Source organism: Microtus oregoni, unplaced genomic scaffold (genome assembly GCF_018167655.1).
Source record: "Microtus oregoni isolate MIOR12 unplaced genomic scaffold, Mior012 000016F_ref0000370, whole genome shotgun sequence".
Taxonomy (NCBI): Eukaryota; Metazoa; Chordata; class Mammalia; order Rodentia; family Cricetidae; genus Microtus; species Microtus oregoni.
Window position 1 is genome coordinate 1,696,343 of NW_024543075.1, and position 16,176 is coordinate 1,712,518.

A 16,176-nucleotide genomic window follows, 5' to 3' on the forward strand; every position below is an offset into this window, starting at 1 on the left:
AGTCCCTCAGAGGCACAGGAGGCAGGTGTAATGCTGACCACCGAGCATGTGTAGCTGTGAATAAGCCAAGAGAAAGGAATGAGCCAGGCAGTCAGGCAGAAAACTAGCAGAGAGGGGCAGTGCATGGAGAGCCAGCAGAGGAGCAAAGGTAAACGCAGGTTAGTGGAGGACTTTGTAAGCTAGAAGCTGGCTCTCCGCATACAGAAACATGAAAACCTGGCTGCCACCTAAAGTGCGAAAGAGGCCAGCTGAAAGAGCTGATGTGCAGCCTCAAGAACTGTGGCTCTGGCTACTTCTTGCTGATAGAGGAACGGCAGGAAGAACTGGAGCCAGGCTGAGGTCTGTCCTGGGTGCCTCATGTATCAGCATTTCTCTTGAAAAGATTATTTTCATTCTGTAGATGAGCACACCAGATTGTCTCTGGGCCAGGAGGTGATGGCAAAGTCCTGCCAAGTATTCTGCGTTCATTGCATGTCCCGCATCTGGAGCTGGTGTTGTAGGATGCCCTAGCTGTGCCTCCCTCTGCCACAGCTCAGGGGCATCAAGCCTGGGCACTCAGTTCCTGAAAGATGGAACTGCATTCAGACCCCAAGTTAGCAAGTGTCCTTCCTATTCCAGGGCTTCCAAAGGACCCCCTGGATACAAGGATCAGGAAGATGTTTGCAGTCCAGGGCCTAAGTCTGGGGTGGAAAAAGGCATTCACTCTATCCATTCACCTAACATAGGCTTGTTCATCCATGTTGGGGACCAAGTTCCCCTCTCCACAGCAGCTCTATCTACAGGTCCTTCATGTACTTGGTGACAGCGCTATCCTCTTGGCTCTCCAGCCATCTTTTACTTGTGTGTTGCTGTTCAAGTGCCTCTGGCTAATGGTTCCCTCCACTACCCCATGGGGGGTCTCAGAGCCTCTGCCTGGAAATGCACCCAGCAGGCACCTTGTTCACAGGACCGAGGCGTTCACCTGGTGCTTTGAGAATGCAAGAGGGAGTGTCACCACTGACCTCCACTTCCACAAAGTGGTGCACAGCAACTCAACCATGCCTTTGCGCTTCTGGAAACCAGCGTACTGGCAGCTATGTGTGTTGTTGACCCTGGGTGCACCAGTGAGTTGCACACCTTAGCTTCAGCCCAGAGTGCAATAACCTCTCATACAGATATAGAGTTCAGAGCTGAAGAGGCAGGTATATCTCTAGGACTGCCAAAGTAGCTGAGACCCTGGCCCAGAATCAGACTTAAGAGCTGATAGGTAGTGATTGCTGTTCATGTCTGTCACGAGTTAATTGGTTAACGAGAAAGATTGGCCATAGACACACAGAGTGGCTATGAGGTAAGGTGCTGACACTCCTATAGGCACCTGTAAATGACCCTGCCCGCTTCTCTTAACCGTTCACATTCACAGGTGACCTGAGCATCTCCGCTGACCGCCTCAGTGAGAAACGTTCTCCTAACGACTTTGCCCTGTGGAAGGCCTCCAAGCCAGGAGAGCCATCCTGGCCTTGCCCCTGGGGAAAGGTGAGTGAGCCACTGTTGGGATCAGGGACAGTGAGAAGTGGTGGTGTCATAGGCTGCTATCATAGCTTTCTTAGTCCTCTAATAGGTAGCTCTGGCGATTGGGTGGGTACTGGGGCCAGACCAGGTGTCAGGGCAGTGAAGAAGAGCTGCAGGCTCACAGATGCTGGGCCTCTAAGTTAGCGGCTTATCTTCTCAGGACTCGGTTTCCTGATCTCTAAGTGGGTGCAATCCAATTAGTTTCCTCAGGCTTCTGCTCTGGGTGTCTATGCATGTTAAGTTGATGTTGTTGGCATTGGAAATCCAGATGACTATGTGACAACCTTGTGACAAGTATTGTGTGTGTGACTATTTGCCACTTGTTGAGTGCTTGGGGATCTAGAAATAATTCCCAGGATTTAGCTAAGCCACAGCCATAGAGACTGACTTTGAACTGTATAAATAGTTTGTCCTGTGAAGATCTGAAACCACTGCAGAGGCTTAAAGGTCATTTCCTTGAGGAGTAAAGTCCTGGGCAGGTTTGGAGTGGTCAGCAAGGCCCTTTGTGTCTCTTAGGGTCGTCCGGGATGGCACATAGAGTGCTCTGCTATGGCAGGCACACTCCTGGGAGCCTCAATGGACATTCATGGCGGAGGGTTTGACCTCCGCTTCCCCCACCATGACAATGAGCTGGCGCAGTCAGAGGTAGGTAAAAACAGATTGCTGTGCTTAAAAGGAGCCCTGTGTCCTTCCTGCTCTGCTGTTGAGACAGCAGCAGCACCTGAAGGAAGAGCGAGCCTCCTGATGAACTTGACTTCCATCTTGGGATCTGAGGGAGAGTTGTGTCCTAATCATTTTGGCTGAATCCCAGTGGTAACAGCTTGGCCTTCGGTAACAGTCAGGCTTAGGGTCAAACCAGTTGTATCCTGCTGTATCCTGCTGGCATTGTCACCAGGGCATTCCCTTCAAGCCCCTGGTGCCCCCCCCCCCACTTAGAAGAGGTGGCATCTACCTCATTCATGGTACATACAGCAAGACACCATGCATTCATTGTCCAGAACCTTCTGACAGGTGAAGCCTCACTACAGCAGCTAAGCCTTCCTCCTGTCTCTTTGTCCTCAGGCTTACTTTGAAAATGACTGTTGGGTCAGGTACTTTCTGCACACGGGCCACCTGACGATAGCAGGCTGCAAGATGTCCAAGTCACTGAAAAACTTCATCACCATTAAAGATGCCTTAAAGAAACACTCAGGTAAGCAGAACTCCTGCAGGAACCCATGGTGCGGGCACCGGCAGCTGCTCAGGAATAATGGTGGCCATGTGTCTGCTCCCCAGCTCGGCAGCTGCGGCTGGCGTTCCTCATGCACTCTTGGAAAGACACACTGGACTATTCCAGCAACACTATGGAGTCTGCACTTCAGTATGAAAAGTTCATGAACGTGAGTACCCGGTTCTTGCTGGAGGTGGAGGGCATTGTGAGTGGTGTGGGTCTTCTAATATAAGCCAGGGCACAGTGATGTCATTTGGTGCCCCTTCCTGGAACTGATAGCTGCAGAGTGAAGGCCATGTTCACATGTGGGAACTTTCACTCTGACTCAGGCTTCCTGCCCCGGGAGTTGTCATATTTCTGTCCCAAGGAAGAAGTGTTCTATGTCTTTTGGACCTGCATGCATTGTGCAGTCAGATCTCCCCTCAAGTGACAACATGTCAGTAGAATGTCAAGTCTCTCTAGGTAGAAGGTTCTTCAAATGCCATTAACTTGACTTCTATAACTTTAGGAGTTTTTCTTAAATGTGAAAGACATCCTCCGAGCTCCTGTAGACATCACTGGCCAGTTTGAAAAATGGGAAGCTGAAGAAGTGGAGCTCAATAAGAAGTAAGGTGGAGCCTTTTCCTTGGGGGGGTTGGGGTGTGTGTGTGTGTGTGTGTGAGATCTGGGCCACCAACTGAGGGTCTCTGCCATGGCTTGTCCTGTAACTGATGATGAGGCCAGCCCTGTCATGTGTCAGAAGTGCAGTGCCTGCTGATGGCAGTGATTCTGATTGTTAGGCTCGAGAACTGCTGCGGTGGAGCGTCAGCTTTGACCATTGCTTTCATTTTTCTTCCTTACTCAGCTTCTATGACAAGAAGACAGCAGTTCATGAAGCCCTGTGTGATAACATTGACACGCGCACTGCCATGGAAGAGATGCGGGCTTTGGTCAGTCAGTGCAACCTCTACATAGCAGCCAGGAAGGCTGAAAGGAGGAGGCCCAACCGGGCTCTGCTGGAGAACATTGCCATGTACCTCACCCACATGCTGAAGGTGAGCCTGGCGACGGGCCCGTGGGGGAACCTTAGCTGCTGAGTGATGCTGGAGGCTGCCCGAGCTGCCTGACACCATCCTGGTCCGGGGCCTCTCTGAACTGTGGTTAAAGCCTCAGAGCCTTCTGTAGTCACAGCTGTTGGTCCCTGCTAAGCCAAGGCCAGTGATAAGATCTTGACTGTGAGCAAGTCTTGTGCAGAGCAATTCTGGCTCCAGGCCACCATACCCTGAGACAGCACTCTCTCCCAGGCCAGAGGGACCTTCCCTGCCTTGCCCTTTTGTCCTTGTCATTAGTCTCTGGTGACTTTTAGCTAGAAGAGGGTTGGATCTGTAGCTCTGAGCCAGGGCACATTGTGAATGGATGCAGGTACCCTGGGATGCGGTTATCGGGCTTGATGGCTGCTCTTTCCTGTTTCTCCGCAACCAGTCATGGGGACCCACCTGGCTGCCTGTCCCCAGAGACGTCAGGACAGTTCTTGAGCTACTGGCCATAGGTGACACCTCACCTCTATATACATCTTCTTCACCCTACAGTTTAATCCTATCTGTTTCTTCCCTCAGATCTTTGGGGCCATAGAGGAGGAGAGCCCCCTGGGTTTCCCAGTTGGTGGACCTGGAACCAACCTGAATGTAAGTAGAGTGCCCAAAAGGGTCCCCAAGTGGCCCACTGCTGCCCCCCTCTGATTCTCCCCTGTTTGCAATACCTCGAGGCCACCTCTCTTTTCACAGTAGTTCTCTGTATGTATGTCTGCCTGTGTGTCTTTGTGTGTGTGAGAGAGGTCAGAGGTCAGCCTCAGAAACCACCTTCCTTGTTTTTGGAGTCCAGGTCTGTCATTGACCTGGAACTATTAGGCTAGACTGTTTTGCCATGAAGCTCCAGGTATTCACCTGTCTGCACCCCCGGCACTGGGATCATAAGCGTGTCCCATCACCCTGGCTTTTTCATGTAGGTGGTGGGAATCAAGCTCAGGTCCTTATGCTTTCCCAGGAGCACTTTCCCAACAGCTGTCTCCTCAGTCCTGCTCTGGAAATTCTAAGTCACCTAGAGGTTGTTTATAATCCTGTGTTATAGATGCTGTGCAGATGGTTACATTGTGTAGTTTGGGGAATGATGGTACATGTTCAGTACAAACACACAACTGTTTTTCCTCCAAGTAGTCAACCTGAGAATGTGGAGTGTAGATGCTGTAATCAGTGGGCATACTCTGAAAGGTCATGTGATCACATACCACACTGGTATCTTGGGGGAATTCCCACTCTCCTTCTGCCACTCAGAACTGGGCAGAACCCTGTGCCAGGCTAGGTCCAGTTCTCACACCAGCCCAGAGCCCACCACATAGCCCAGGCCTCTGTTCCAGCAGCCAGTGCCAAGAAAATGGAAAGCCATGGTCCCATAGAGCATCCACGTACCATCCTTAAGCATACAAGGAAGCTCCTGTTAGAGCAGACCCATGTCCACAGCTGGCTTCAGCATTTGCAGGTCTAGTGGGCTGACAGACACACGTGTCAGGAATGGTCCTCTGCAAGCTGAGGACAGCTCATTTAAGATTCCCCTCCACCTTCCTTCTGTGGAGAGTGCTCTTTAATTACGGAATTAAGACAGCGGATATAAATATTTAGACAGAGCATCTGCTGTGCTAACGCCAACAGTAGCTCAGTACACATGGCAAGGCGAAGCTGTCTCAGCACTGCTTTCTCCCGAAGAGCAGCCAGGTGGTCTCTCCTCCTCACAGGGCTGTCAACGCTGAGTCCCATGAAGGAAGAGGCCTGTTAGTCTCAGAGTGAGCTGTTTTTGGGGTGGTGGCTTCTGGACTTTACTGATAGGAATCACTGATGGAGGCTGGAGCTTTTTAGAAATTCATGCAAAGCTCCTCTATGTTCTTAACAAACATGCTGCCAGCTCTCTTTTTTAATTGTGTGTATCTAGGGGCAGGGTGTATGCATATGATTACAGGTATCCTCAGACGAGGTCATCAGAGTCCCTGGAGCTGGAGTTGCAGGTGGTAGTGATATAGGTGCTAGGAACTGGATCCTCTGCAAGGTCCTCGTGTTGAGCCATCTCTCCAGCCCTGCTCTTTTCTCTGAAAGCAGAAAACAAGACATAGCTCCCATGGAAATCATTCTGCCTCTGAACTTAGAAGTAACCTTTAGTCTCTAGCAGTGCTATGGTCCCTGGGAGACATCTTAGGGTATGTCACATTATACATCCCAGATGGTCTCATTAGCCCCTGAAGTTGACTTATAGGAAACAGCAGCCACTAATGAGCGTGGTAAGCCTGTGAGGCCATGCATCCTGTCCCACGGCTCCCATTGTGAAGATCAGAGGTGACTTCCAGGTTAAAAGTGCTGTGTGAGCCAGAGAGGCTGACTTGGGCCCAAACCTGTCATACCCAGGTAGAAGCCAGGCTGCAGGATATCAGCCCCAGAACTGTTGGAGACAGACCCTGCCCTCTGCCAAGAGGCCTCTTTGGGTCCTGGGAGCCAAGTTGGTGGTGTGGTGATTGGCCTATTTAAGTAAGCTGTTCGAGGCGGTTGGAGATAGGGTCTAATTCCACTCTAGAAGTCCAGAGCCGCTGCTGTAGTGAGACAGTTTCCCTCAGTCTGTTTGGTGGAAGGTCAGGCCTACTTTGCTCAGACTTCAGGTCTCTCCTTCCAGCCACTGTTTCTACCACTTCCTTTTCTTGGTTCTTGAGCTGCTATCTAATTGAGACACAGGAAGACCCTGCTTAGAAGTTCCAGACCTTTTTGGTCCTGGAGATAGAGAAATACACTGAAAGATGGTTCTAGATTCAGATTCCTGATTGGGTCTTTCTAGGTGTGGCTCTGGGTCCCCTGGTTTTATCCTCAGTGTCATTGGAGGTAGTGGCCCTTTGTATAGCAATTTGTGTGTGTGTGTGTGTGTAAGTTAATAAGATGACTAGCCCTCAGCAGGCCCACAGGTGACCACAAATGGTCAGTGCATCCCCACAACCCATTGGAGACGGATAGGATAGGTGTCTGACAACTGTGTCTGTCCTGAGGAAAACACATGTGTCAGCAGTGGACAGAGTAGTGTCTGCTGAATGTATCCAGCTTGAAGCCCAAAGGTGCTTTTCTTTTTCTCCCTGGCCCACATCACCTTTATTAAGTACTAGGAGCTGAGGTCAGTATTATGGTGACTAGCTTCCTCAAGCTGTCCAAGAGGGCTGTAGATAGGGTCTAATTCCGCTCTAGCACATGTAAGTCTCTTACCCCGATGTGACAAGGACTTGTGGGCTTCAGGACACAGGATACAGTGGCATGTAACCTGTGGCATATCCACTGAACTGCTAGGTATTCTTCTACAAATACAGCAACGGCTCTTGTGACTCAAAGTCATTCTTTCCACAGCTCGAGTCCACCGTCATGCCCTACCTGCAGGTACTGTCGGAATTCAGAGAAGGCGTGCGAAAGATTGCCCGAGAGAAAAAAGGTGAGGCCCCATGCTGGGTACCTCGCCCTTGCTGCTCACCCTCTGCTGGGTTCCCTGGGATAATTGCCTTGTTCTTTAAGTGTGTATAGCTTCATGCCTAGCTGAACCTGTTTTATTCCACTGGCCCTTCAGGGCAGCATTGTACTCGGTCAGAGTTTCCTGTGACTTAGAACATCTCAGGCAGAACCGTTCCTTGGTCCTGAGGTCCAGGAGTCTGCATAGCTCTTGTTCTAAACAGAGGCAGGATAGAGGACTGTTTACAGCTAGCATGCACTTACCCTTTGGCTTACATTGGGTCTCCTTTCTGTTCCCGGTGACCCACGAGTGGCTTTTCCTGCTGCAGTCTCAGGTTGCTTGGAAAAGTTCATGCTGGGGCTGGAGCTAGAGTCATGTCTCTACCCAGCCTGGTGCATGGTGGAGCCAGGCTGTCTGTGCACACCCATCCCTTCATCGCCAAAGTGAGGAGGTGTATGGTTTGAGAGACACAGGATTACTCAGGGTGCCAAGAGCCACACCATCATTTGTGCCAGGGGAATCTCCTGCTGCTGGCACCAGTATCCCCGGGAGGTACCCTGACTTGGAACCTTGTCCAACAAGGCAAGGGCGGCCTCTAACTCAAAAGAGCCTCTCCTGCGCAGTCCTCTAGTCGACTTCCATCCTGGCCCCAAACTCAGCAGCCAGATTCAAACCTAAACTTCCATGACATTGGGGATCCCAGAAGCCTCGCTCTGTCCTCTGTGTCATGTAGGTGGCAGCACCAGGCTTCTCCCAGTAAGGGACTAGACTCAGGCAGGCATATAATTTATCAAGGTGGATAGTGTGTAACAAAAGCAATCTTCAGATCAGCTCCCTGCATTCGGTGCAGCTTTCTTGTGCAGCTCCACCACCCATCAATCCTGTGTGCGCCCCTCACTGTCACACAGTGCTGCTGTGGCTGTGCAGACTGCCCCACTTCAGCCTGTCATGGAGCATGGCGTCTTTGAGGTCTGTCTGTCCATGCCACATCTGTTCTGTTCACTCTCGAGGCTCAGTGGATTGCTGGCTCCTGTCCATAGCTCTCACTTTCTCATTGTTCCTTGTTTGATAGTTGTGAATGGTGCTGCCGAGGTCAGCACGCCAGGCACTCAATGGAAGTGGATTTCGGTTTTCTAGGCTTGCCCATGGGAGTGGGAGTATAGGGCACCTGGGTCCCTTATGGCAAGTACTAAGGAGATGCCAGCTTCTTTGTGGGGCCTGCGCTAAGCCATGCTCCTGACCAGCAGCACAGGTTCTGGCTTCCTACCTCCTACTTTCTGGATCAGTATCTATCTCTACCTTTCTAGTTCTACCTTTCTCTCCTCCTCTTCCACTTAAAAAACTTGCGTGTGCCTTTTCACACGTGTGTGGAGGCCAGAGGTCAAGTTTAGGAGCCATCCACCTTATGAGACAGATTCTCTCACTGGGACCTGGAGTTACTGATTCAGCATGGCTGACTGGCCAGCATGCACCAGAGACCTCCCTATTTCCATCTCTCCTGTGCTGGGACTGTAAGCTTACAACACAGTGCCTGGCTTTTTCCGTGGGTGCCAGGATTTGAATATGAATCTCTGTGCTTATGTAGCAAGTACCTTCTACCCACTGAGCTGTTACTCCCCAGCCTCTCTGTCATTTTTAAAGCCAACTTGGAAGGGAGCCCACAGACTGCAGATGTCCACATTTTTAAACAGTTTGCCTCTTAAGGAGATCCTGCAACAGGACTGGCAGCCTGATTGACCCATGCCCTGCACAGCTGTGAGGTTGTCACCCTTGGATGCATTTCCTTCAGGGAAAAGCAGATCTGTTGAGGCCAGAAGACTGTCTAGGATCAAAAGCTTTAGGATTCTTAGTTCCTAAGTGCAAGGGGAATTGGCGTTTCAGCCTGAGCAGATTGGGAATCTGTGTAGTGTCTGCTGTGAACCATGGGGCTGACCTTACAAAGTCCAGTCCCTTCCTTGAGCTCTTGGCCTTCCAGTATCTACCCTTTAACCCACCACAGAGAGGGTAATGCATCTGGTCACTGAAAGTCCTAGCCCAGCAGAGAAACTGACTCAAAGGCCAGGAATGTTTAAGCCTTCAGTGACCACACCCACAGTCCTCTGATTCCCACCTGCTCCCCTGCTCAGCTTCTCTGTCTCCTGCTCTTGGCTTTCAGTCTTTCCTGTTTGTTGTGGTTCAACCTTGGGGTAGCCAAGTCTTGTGACTGAGCCAGGTCTGACCAGGCTCACCGAGCTCCCTGCTGAGCCAGATGCAGTGTCATCCATGTGCTTGTATGCGGGTTCCTTTTCCTGTCCATATCTGTTCCTGGTGGTCAGACTAGGCTGACATCTCTAAATGAGGCAGTCAGCAGCTAGAAGGACCCCAGCTGGGACAATGGACACCTGTCACTCCACTACAGTCTGATTTGGCAGGGCATTCAGAGCTGTAGCTCTCAGTCCTCAGACACATGCACAAAACTGCTGGGGTAGGCCCGGTGAGGTGACAATATTAGGGGAAGGAAGAGTCCTTCAGGACATCAGGATGGCTCAAGGCAGAGACCTTGGATATGTGAAGCATTGGCCTGGAGTCCTGCATGAGGGGATGTGGCCTCAGTACTGAGCCGGGCGAGGCTAGTGATGACCAGTTATGGGGCTTTGTCATTGTGGGGCAATGGCTCAAGGCAGTCTGACTTCTCCCTGCTCAGCATCTCTGGGAACAGTCCACAGAGTGTTTCAGACAGGTCCTGGCTCCCAGCCCTGGGCTGCAATGTTAGAACATCTCACTGTCCTTGTTGGACCCTGTGGGCTCACCATGAGAATGGCTGTGGGACCTTGGACTTCTGTGGGGGGTGTGGCATGGGTAGCCTCCTGTCTTCCCTATCCTCTCTCCAAATCTGGCAGCCAGTACTCACTTGCCAGCACTGGAGGAAGCATGGGTTTGGGGGCCTAGGCCTTCTGTAGTCTAAGGGAGTTGCTCTTTCTTGCCTACAGTCCTTGAGGTTCTTCAGCTCAGTGATGCTCTCCGGGATGATATCCTACCTGAACTCGGGGTGCGGTTTGAAGACCATGAAGGTGGGTGATTCCTACAGCTGCTCCCTATGGACAGAGAAAGCAGCTAGGTATAGGTAGGTGGTGAGAAGGATGCTGGGAGGCATGTGGCACAGCGGTAGTCTAGAGGTACCAGGGCATTGGTACTTTCATGTGTGGCTGAAGAATCCTAGGCAGAGCAGGTGTCCCCTTACCTCCATCTCTTCCAGGAGGCCTAGCTCACTACTCATTGTGGTGACATGTTCATTTCCACCAAGGACCAGGGCAGCCATTACTCATTTTCTACTTGTAGCCTTCTCTCACACTTTTAGGGAGACAAGCTGTAGTGTATGTGCCCCAGTCTCACCGTGTACTTTCTGACTTTTGGGCCTTTTGCTACACAGAAATGTTTTTTTCCTTCTAACCTTTTTTCTTTCTTTCTTTCTTTCTTTTTTTTTAGTTTTTCGAGACAGGGTTTCTCTGTAGCTTTGAAGCCTGTCCTGGAACTAGCTCTTGTAGACCAGGCTGGTCTCGAACTCACAGAGATCCGCCTGCCTCTGCCTCCCGAGTGCTGGGATTAAAGGCATGCGCCACCATTGCCCGGCTCCCTGCTTCCTTCTAACTTTTTAATATTCAACGATTTGTACAGAGTGGGAACAAAGAGCTTGTCCAGGCCCCTGTGCTTGTCTGAAGGTGCCTAACAGCAATGGCTGACTTGAACTCTCGGCACATTTCCTTCCAAGGGTTTGCTCAGCACACCTAAGTATCTCTTTTCCTGATAGGAAGGGAAAAGATGGCAGAAGTGCACTGTTCTTACTTCCGTTTTCAGACAGCATCTTACTGTGTAGCCCAGGTTAGGCTTGAATTCATGGCACTCCCTTACCTAGGCCTCCCAAGTGCTGAAATTGCAGGGGTGAGCCACCACACCTGCTAAAATGTTGGGTTGAGTTTGATGACTCCAGACAGGCAAGGCCTTCCCATTTTACCCTGATTCTGTGATTTTGCAACACTGGTATGGAATTGCTGGGCCGTGGACAGTGCTAGACAGGCATTCTACCCCTGATCTGATGCCCGGCCCTGTTTTGTTTTCTTTTTACCAATTTTCTTCACCTGGCATTGATTTTGCCTGTGTGAACCAGAAGGAAGGGTCCCAGGTCCCCATGCAGGAGTGGTATTGGGGCCTTGGCTAACAGGCTCTGGGGTAGAGCCTGGCAGGCGGGTACAGGTCCCTGGGTCTCAACTGACTTTCTGCTTTCAGGACTGCCAACAGTGGTGAAGTTGGTAGACAGAGACACCTTACTGAAAGAGAAGGAAGAGAAGAAAAGGGTTAGTAAAGCAAAGTGATGGCCATTGAGTTTGCTGAAAATGAAAACACTAACGCTGTTTGGTCTTTATGTTGCTTTAAGAGTGGATGTTTGTGCTTTGGTTAAAATTCCTGGGGCATAGTGGCACACTCCTTTAATCCCAGCACTGGGGAGTCAGAGGCAGCAAATCTTCAAGGCCAGCCTAGTCTACAGAATGAGTTCCAGGATAGCCAGGGCCACACAGAGAAACCTTGTCTCGAAAAACAAAACAAACAAAAATATTCTGATTCTTATAAATATCATGAAGAAAAGTTAACTGGGTAGGCAACTACTTCAGAAAGGGGCTCCTTTGGCTGGGTGTGCTGGTCCATTCCTTTAATGCCAGCACCACTCAGGAGGCAGAGGCAGAGACAGGCATATCTCTGTGAATTTGAGACCGGTCGAGTTTACATAGTCCGTTCCAGGCTACGTAGCAGCGTGACCTTGTCTCGACAAAATATAAAGGGTGGCAGTGGTCGAGTTAGCCTTTTATTTTATTGAATTTTATTGAAACGTGGTTTCATGTTGCACAAGCTCAGGATTTAGCCAAGGCTGGCCTTGAACTTCTGATCCTCCTGCCATCCCAAGTGCTAGGATTACAGGGTTGCACCACAATTCCCATTACAAGTTACCTCTTATTTTCGCTTGTTTGTGCTTAAATTTTCATTTGTTTATTTCTAGTGCGGTGTGAATATTTATGGGGGGAGGCAGTAGGCAGGGTGGCTCAGCCTTTGGGGCAGCTTTTCTCATGGCTGCTAGTATTGCTCAGCTCCTTCTGGTTTCTCTGGGTTATACATCCCAACCCCTGAGAAACAAAGCATATTTCTTCCTATCTGTGTATGCATATGTGTGAGTGTCTGCCACAGGTGCGCAGGTACCCGCAGAGGCCAGAAATAGGCATTGGGTTCTAGCATGGGTGCTAGGAATCATACAAGAGCAGCGAGTACTATTCACTGCTGAGTCATCTTCCATCCCCATATTTTTTTAAAGTTCGATGTTATTCTCATTTATGTCCAAGTCTATGTAAGTGTATGCCACATATTTATGAGTGCCCATGGAAGCCAGAACAAAGTGTCAGATCCTCATGAAGCTGCAGTTACAGGTAGTCGTGGCCTACCTAAAAAGGTGCTAGGAGCAAAGCTCTGGTCATTGGCAAGTGAGTTGACACTACAAGCCCCCATCCTCTTCTTGATGAACTTGATGCCCACTTGGCCTTGGAGGCTTTGATCACCCTCAGGGTATGAAGTCACAACCTGGATTATGGTCTGCATGAACTTGCTGTGTTCGGTGAGATGCCAGCTATGCTTCGATTTGCTGAAGTTCTTTGTCACATTGAGGAGGTCCACTCTGGGACAGCTCAGAGTCATGGCTGCTGCCCTGCAGTGGCTGCCATGACAGGAAGGACAGTACTGCATGGAACAAGTGACCAGTTCTTAAAAGGGATCGCTCAGCTAAAATGAAGCTCATCGCTTAGGAAGTGTGTGTGTGCTACCTGGCTCTCTGGTGCCACGTGTCCTAGGTGCTGCCATTTGCCCCACTCATTCTGTCTGCTTGTCCTCCAAGTGTCCCTCTTTCTGTCCCCACTCTCAGTGATGGGTAGGGCCCTTGCATCTAAGGACTTGGGTGCCAAAAGGGAGAAAGATCAGAAACATGTCATGGTAAGTGTAGTGATGCACCTCTGTAACCTCAGTAACCAGGAGACCGAGCCAGAGGGATTACCGTGAGTTCCAGGCTACCTGAGCTATACAGTGTGACACTGTTTAAAAAAAAAAAAAAAAAGACTATCATTCATAATTCTGGATACAATGAATGGTACCTTGGGGTCATTATGCTCCATGGGCCAGGCACAGGCAGGCACCATCGGGTGGACACCAGCTTGGAGAGCAGGCTCAGGGCAGCTCTCCCTTGAGACCTTTGAAAAAGGATCATAGCTGATAGTTGGGTGGCTGAGGGCTAACATACAGGGTTAAGGACAAGCACCATGGGTTAGGGCCTGGCAGGACAGCAGGGTGGGCTCATGTCTCAGTTGTGTGCTGCTTTCCTAGGCTGAAGAAGAGAAGAGGAGGAAGAAAGAGGAGGCGGCCAGGAAGAAACAGGAGCAAGAAGTAACTATTTCGCTTGTTTGTTTGGGGTGCAGGATCTCCTGGGCAAAAATCACACCTTTACCCCTGCGGCTCAGTGCTCTGTGCCTTCTTTGGGTACAGGCACCCCGAGGAGTCTCCCGGAGGGAGTTGGCCTCTGCCTCCACCCCTCAGTTGGTGTCCTGGCATCAGCAAAGGAAAGGTTACCCTTGGTGGGTCCCCAGTGCCAGCAATGCCACAGTCCTGCCATCTGAGGATTGCTGCAGGCCCACAGGCCTCTGGATGCTTAGGTCGTCTTTTTGCTCCCTCCTATTGGTTGCCCCTCCCAGTCTTTCTGCTGGGCATATGTTGAGTTTAAGAGCTTGGAAGCCATGTGGTAGAAGTGGTACAGTAGGCAGCATGGTGGTGGGCAAGCTTGTGTGACATGTATGTTTACATCTGTGTGTTGTGTGTTCTAGGCAGCTAAGCTGGCCAAGATGAAGATTCCACCCAGTGAGATGTTCCTGTCAGAAATCAACAAGTATTCCAAATTCGATGAAAATGTAAGACAACACCTCACTCTTCAAACTTTGGTCTCCCACGTCCTCCAAGATGGAGTCCAGGGACTTTCAGCCTTGGGCTAGTGGGCCTCCCGTTTGAGAAGGCTGTGAGGGCAGCTAGGACCATGCAGCTCCTGTCAGGGCAAAAGCTAAGCGAGGCTCTCTCTGCTAGTTGTATGGTGAGCTCTGGCACTGGAATATGACCCCAGGTCCAGTTTAAGGTGACAGAAAGGAATCTGCAGGTTCTGTGGGGACCCTCCCAACTGCCTCAAGTGCAAGGTCATAACCCTGCCTCCACCCTGGAGGGTCTTGGTGTCCCTTTGGTGTCTCCCTGAAGACTCTTGGATTCATCATTACATAACTCTCCCTGGCCACCTCTCAGCTGAGAAGTTGTAGGCCTAGTAGACTTTGCTCCTCACCTTAAGAAGAGTGCTCAGATTTCCACCACTTTTCTGTAGTCTCATCTATAGAATCCTACTGCCAGATCAGGACTGAGGGTGATGACCGGACGGCCACACAGAGGTGTAGTGACACACACTGGTGATCCCAGCACTTCAGAGATAGAGGGAGGAGGATCTCAAGTTTGAAGGCAGCCCCTATCTTTTTGTTTTGTTTTGTTTGAGACAGGGTTTCTCTGTAGCCCTGGCTGGCTGTCCTGGCACTCACTCTATAATCTAGGCTGGCCTTGAATTCAGAGATCTGTCTGCCTCTGCCTCCTGAGTGCCCGGGTTAAAGGGATAAGCCACTGCTACACAGCCAGTTCCAATCCTGAGATGTGTTCCACCTCAGAAACACGTTAGATAAACAAGGGCCTGGATGCTGACCCTGAGTCTAAATACAGTCAAGTCAGGGAGAGAGGTGTTTTCTCTCAGCAGGGATGAGGCATGAACGGAAAAGGGAACTGATGGCATCTGTGTGGTCCTTGCAGGGTCTGCCTACCCACGACATTGAAGGCAAAGAGCTGAGCAAGGGGCAGGTCAAGAAGCTGAAGAAGGTCTTTGAAGCCCAGGAGAAACTGTACAAGGAGTATCTGCAGATGTTGCAGAACGGCAGCCTACAGTGATGCCACAGCAGCCCCGAATGGGTATACCTGCCAGCCTGGCCACCATGGACCGAGAGACACACTTACTCAGGCCCTGTGCCCTGGTCATGTTTACAGCTGTTCTCATACCTGAATCAGACAGAGTGGCAGCAGCTCTGGGACATTGATAATAAATTCTTCTGAACACTGAAGCCTGCTCTGCCCTCTCAGCACTTGGAGATCTGGCCTGTGGGTGCCTGGTCAGCAGCTTACAACACAGGCCTCCTAGTCAATTGAGCCCCTTCAGCCAGCCTGCCCAGGAATTTCCCTCACACTGGCGAGCTGGGCTAATCTCCACTGCGTTGGCACATTTGGTGGTATTGGAGTAGGAAAAAGACTGAATCAGCCCAACAGATCCCCCTGAGCCTCAGACAAAGGCTGCTCAGTTGGCTTTCTAGCTCCAATGAACACACACTGCATGTTTCCCAGAGCAACTGACGGTGGCAGCAGGACAGTTACCCTGTGGGATAGGGCTCTGGCAAGCTGCCTGGGACTGCTGTTATGACAGCAAGCCCAGATCAGCACCACTGGCTTGTGCGATAAATGGTCTGTAGGTCCAGCCTCAAGTGTGTTTCCTCCCCACCTTTTCCCATCTGGTTGCTCACCCCTGCTAAGAATTAGCACCCATGCTGAATGTGTCTGGTCTTCTCTGATAAAAAAAAAAAAAAAAAAAGAGAGAGAGTATGGACAGCAGCCAGAACCTAAGTGGTACCTCTGGAGCTGTCCAGAGACACCGGGGGCAGATGTGGATTCCAGATGCCACAGAGCTCAAGTGTACTGATGATTTTTTTTTTTTGTACTGATGATTTTATAAATCTGCTGCCTCTTTGTCCTTGTGACAGACTTTTTTGAGAACTATCCTGGAGACA

General features: G+C 50.5%; 1 protein-coding gene across 4 annotated transcripts in view; it reads left to right on the top strand.

Moving 5' to 3' along the window:
• Cars1 (cysteinyl-tRNA synthetase 1) overlaps positions 1-15,459 on the top strand; it is a 53,435-nt gene extending 37,976 nt beyond the window's left edge. For 3 of the 4 annotated variants that reach the window (XM_041667073.1, XM_041667071.1, XM_041667074.1), the window contains 13 exons: positions 1,400-1,512; positions 2,065-2,193; positions 2,611-2,740; positions 2,824-2,927; positions 3,267-3,364; positions 3,603-3,792; positions 4,354-4,422; positions 7,162-7,243; positions 10,228-10,308; positions 11,522-11,589; positions 13,652-13,711; positions 14,146-14,229; positions 15,155-15,459. In XM_041667073.1, the coding sequence (XP_041523007.1) occupies positions 1,400-1,512; positions 2,065-2,193; positions 2,611-2,740; positions 2,824-2,927; positions 3,267-3,364; positions 3,603-3,792; positions 4,354-4,422; positions 7,162-7,243; positions 10,228-10,308; positions 11,522-11,589; positions 13,652-13,711; positions 14,146-14,229; positions 15,155-15,289 (1,343 nt within the window). In that variant the 3' untranslated portion in view covers positions 15,290-15,459. Of the gene's footprint in view, positions 1-1,399; positions 1,513-2,064; positions 2,194-2,610; positions 2,741-2,823; positions 2,928-3,266; positions 3,365-3,602; positions 3,793-4,353; positions 4,423-7,161; positions 7,244-10,225; positions 10,309-11,521; positions 11,590-13,651; positions 13,712-14,145; positions 14,230-15,154 lie in introns of those variants that run through there. The other variant, XR_005975794.1, reaches the window with a different exon arrangement.
• Positions 15,460-16,176: the final 717 nt, after the last annotated feature.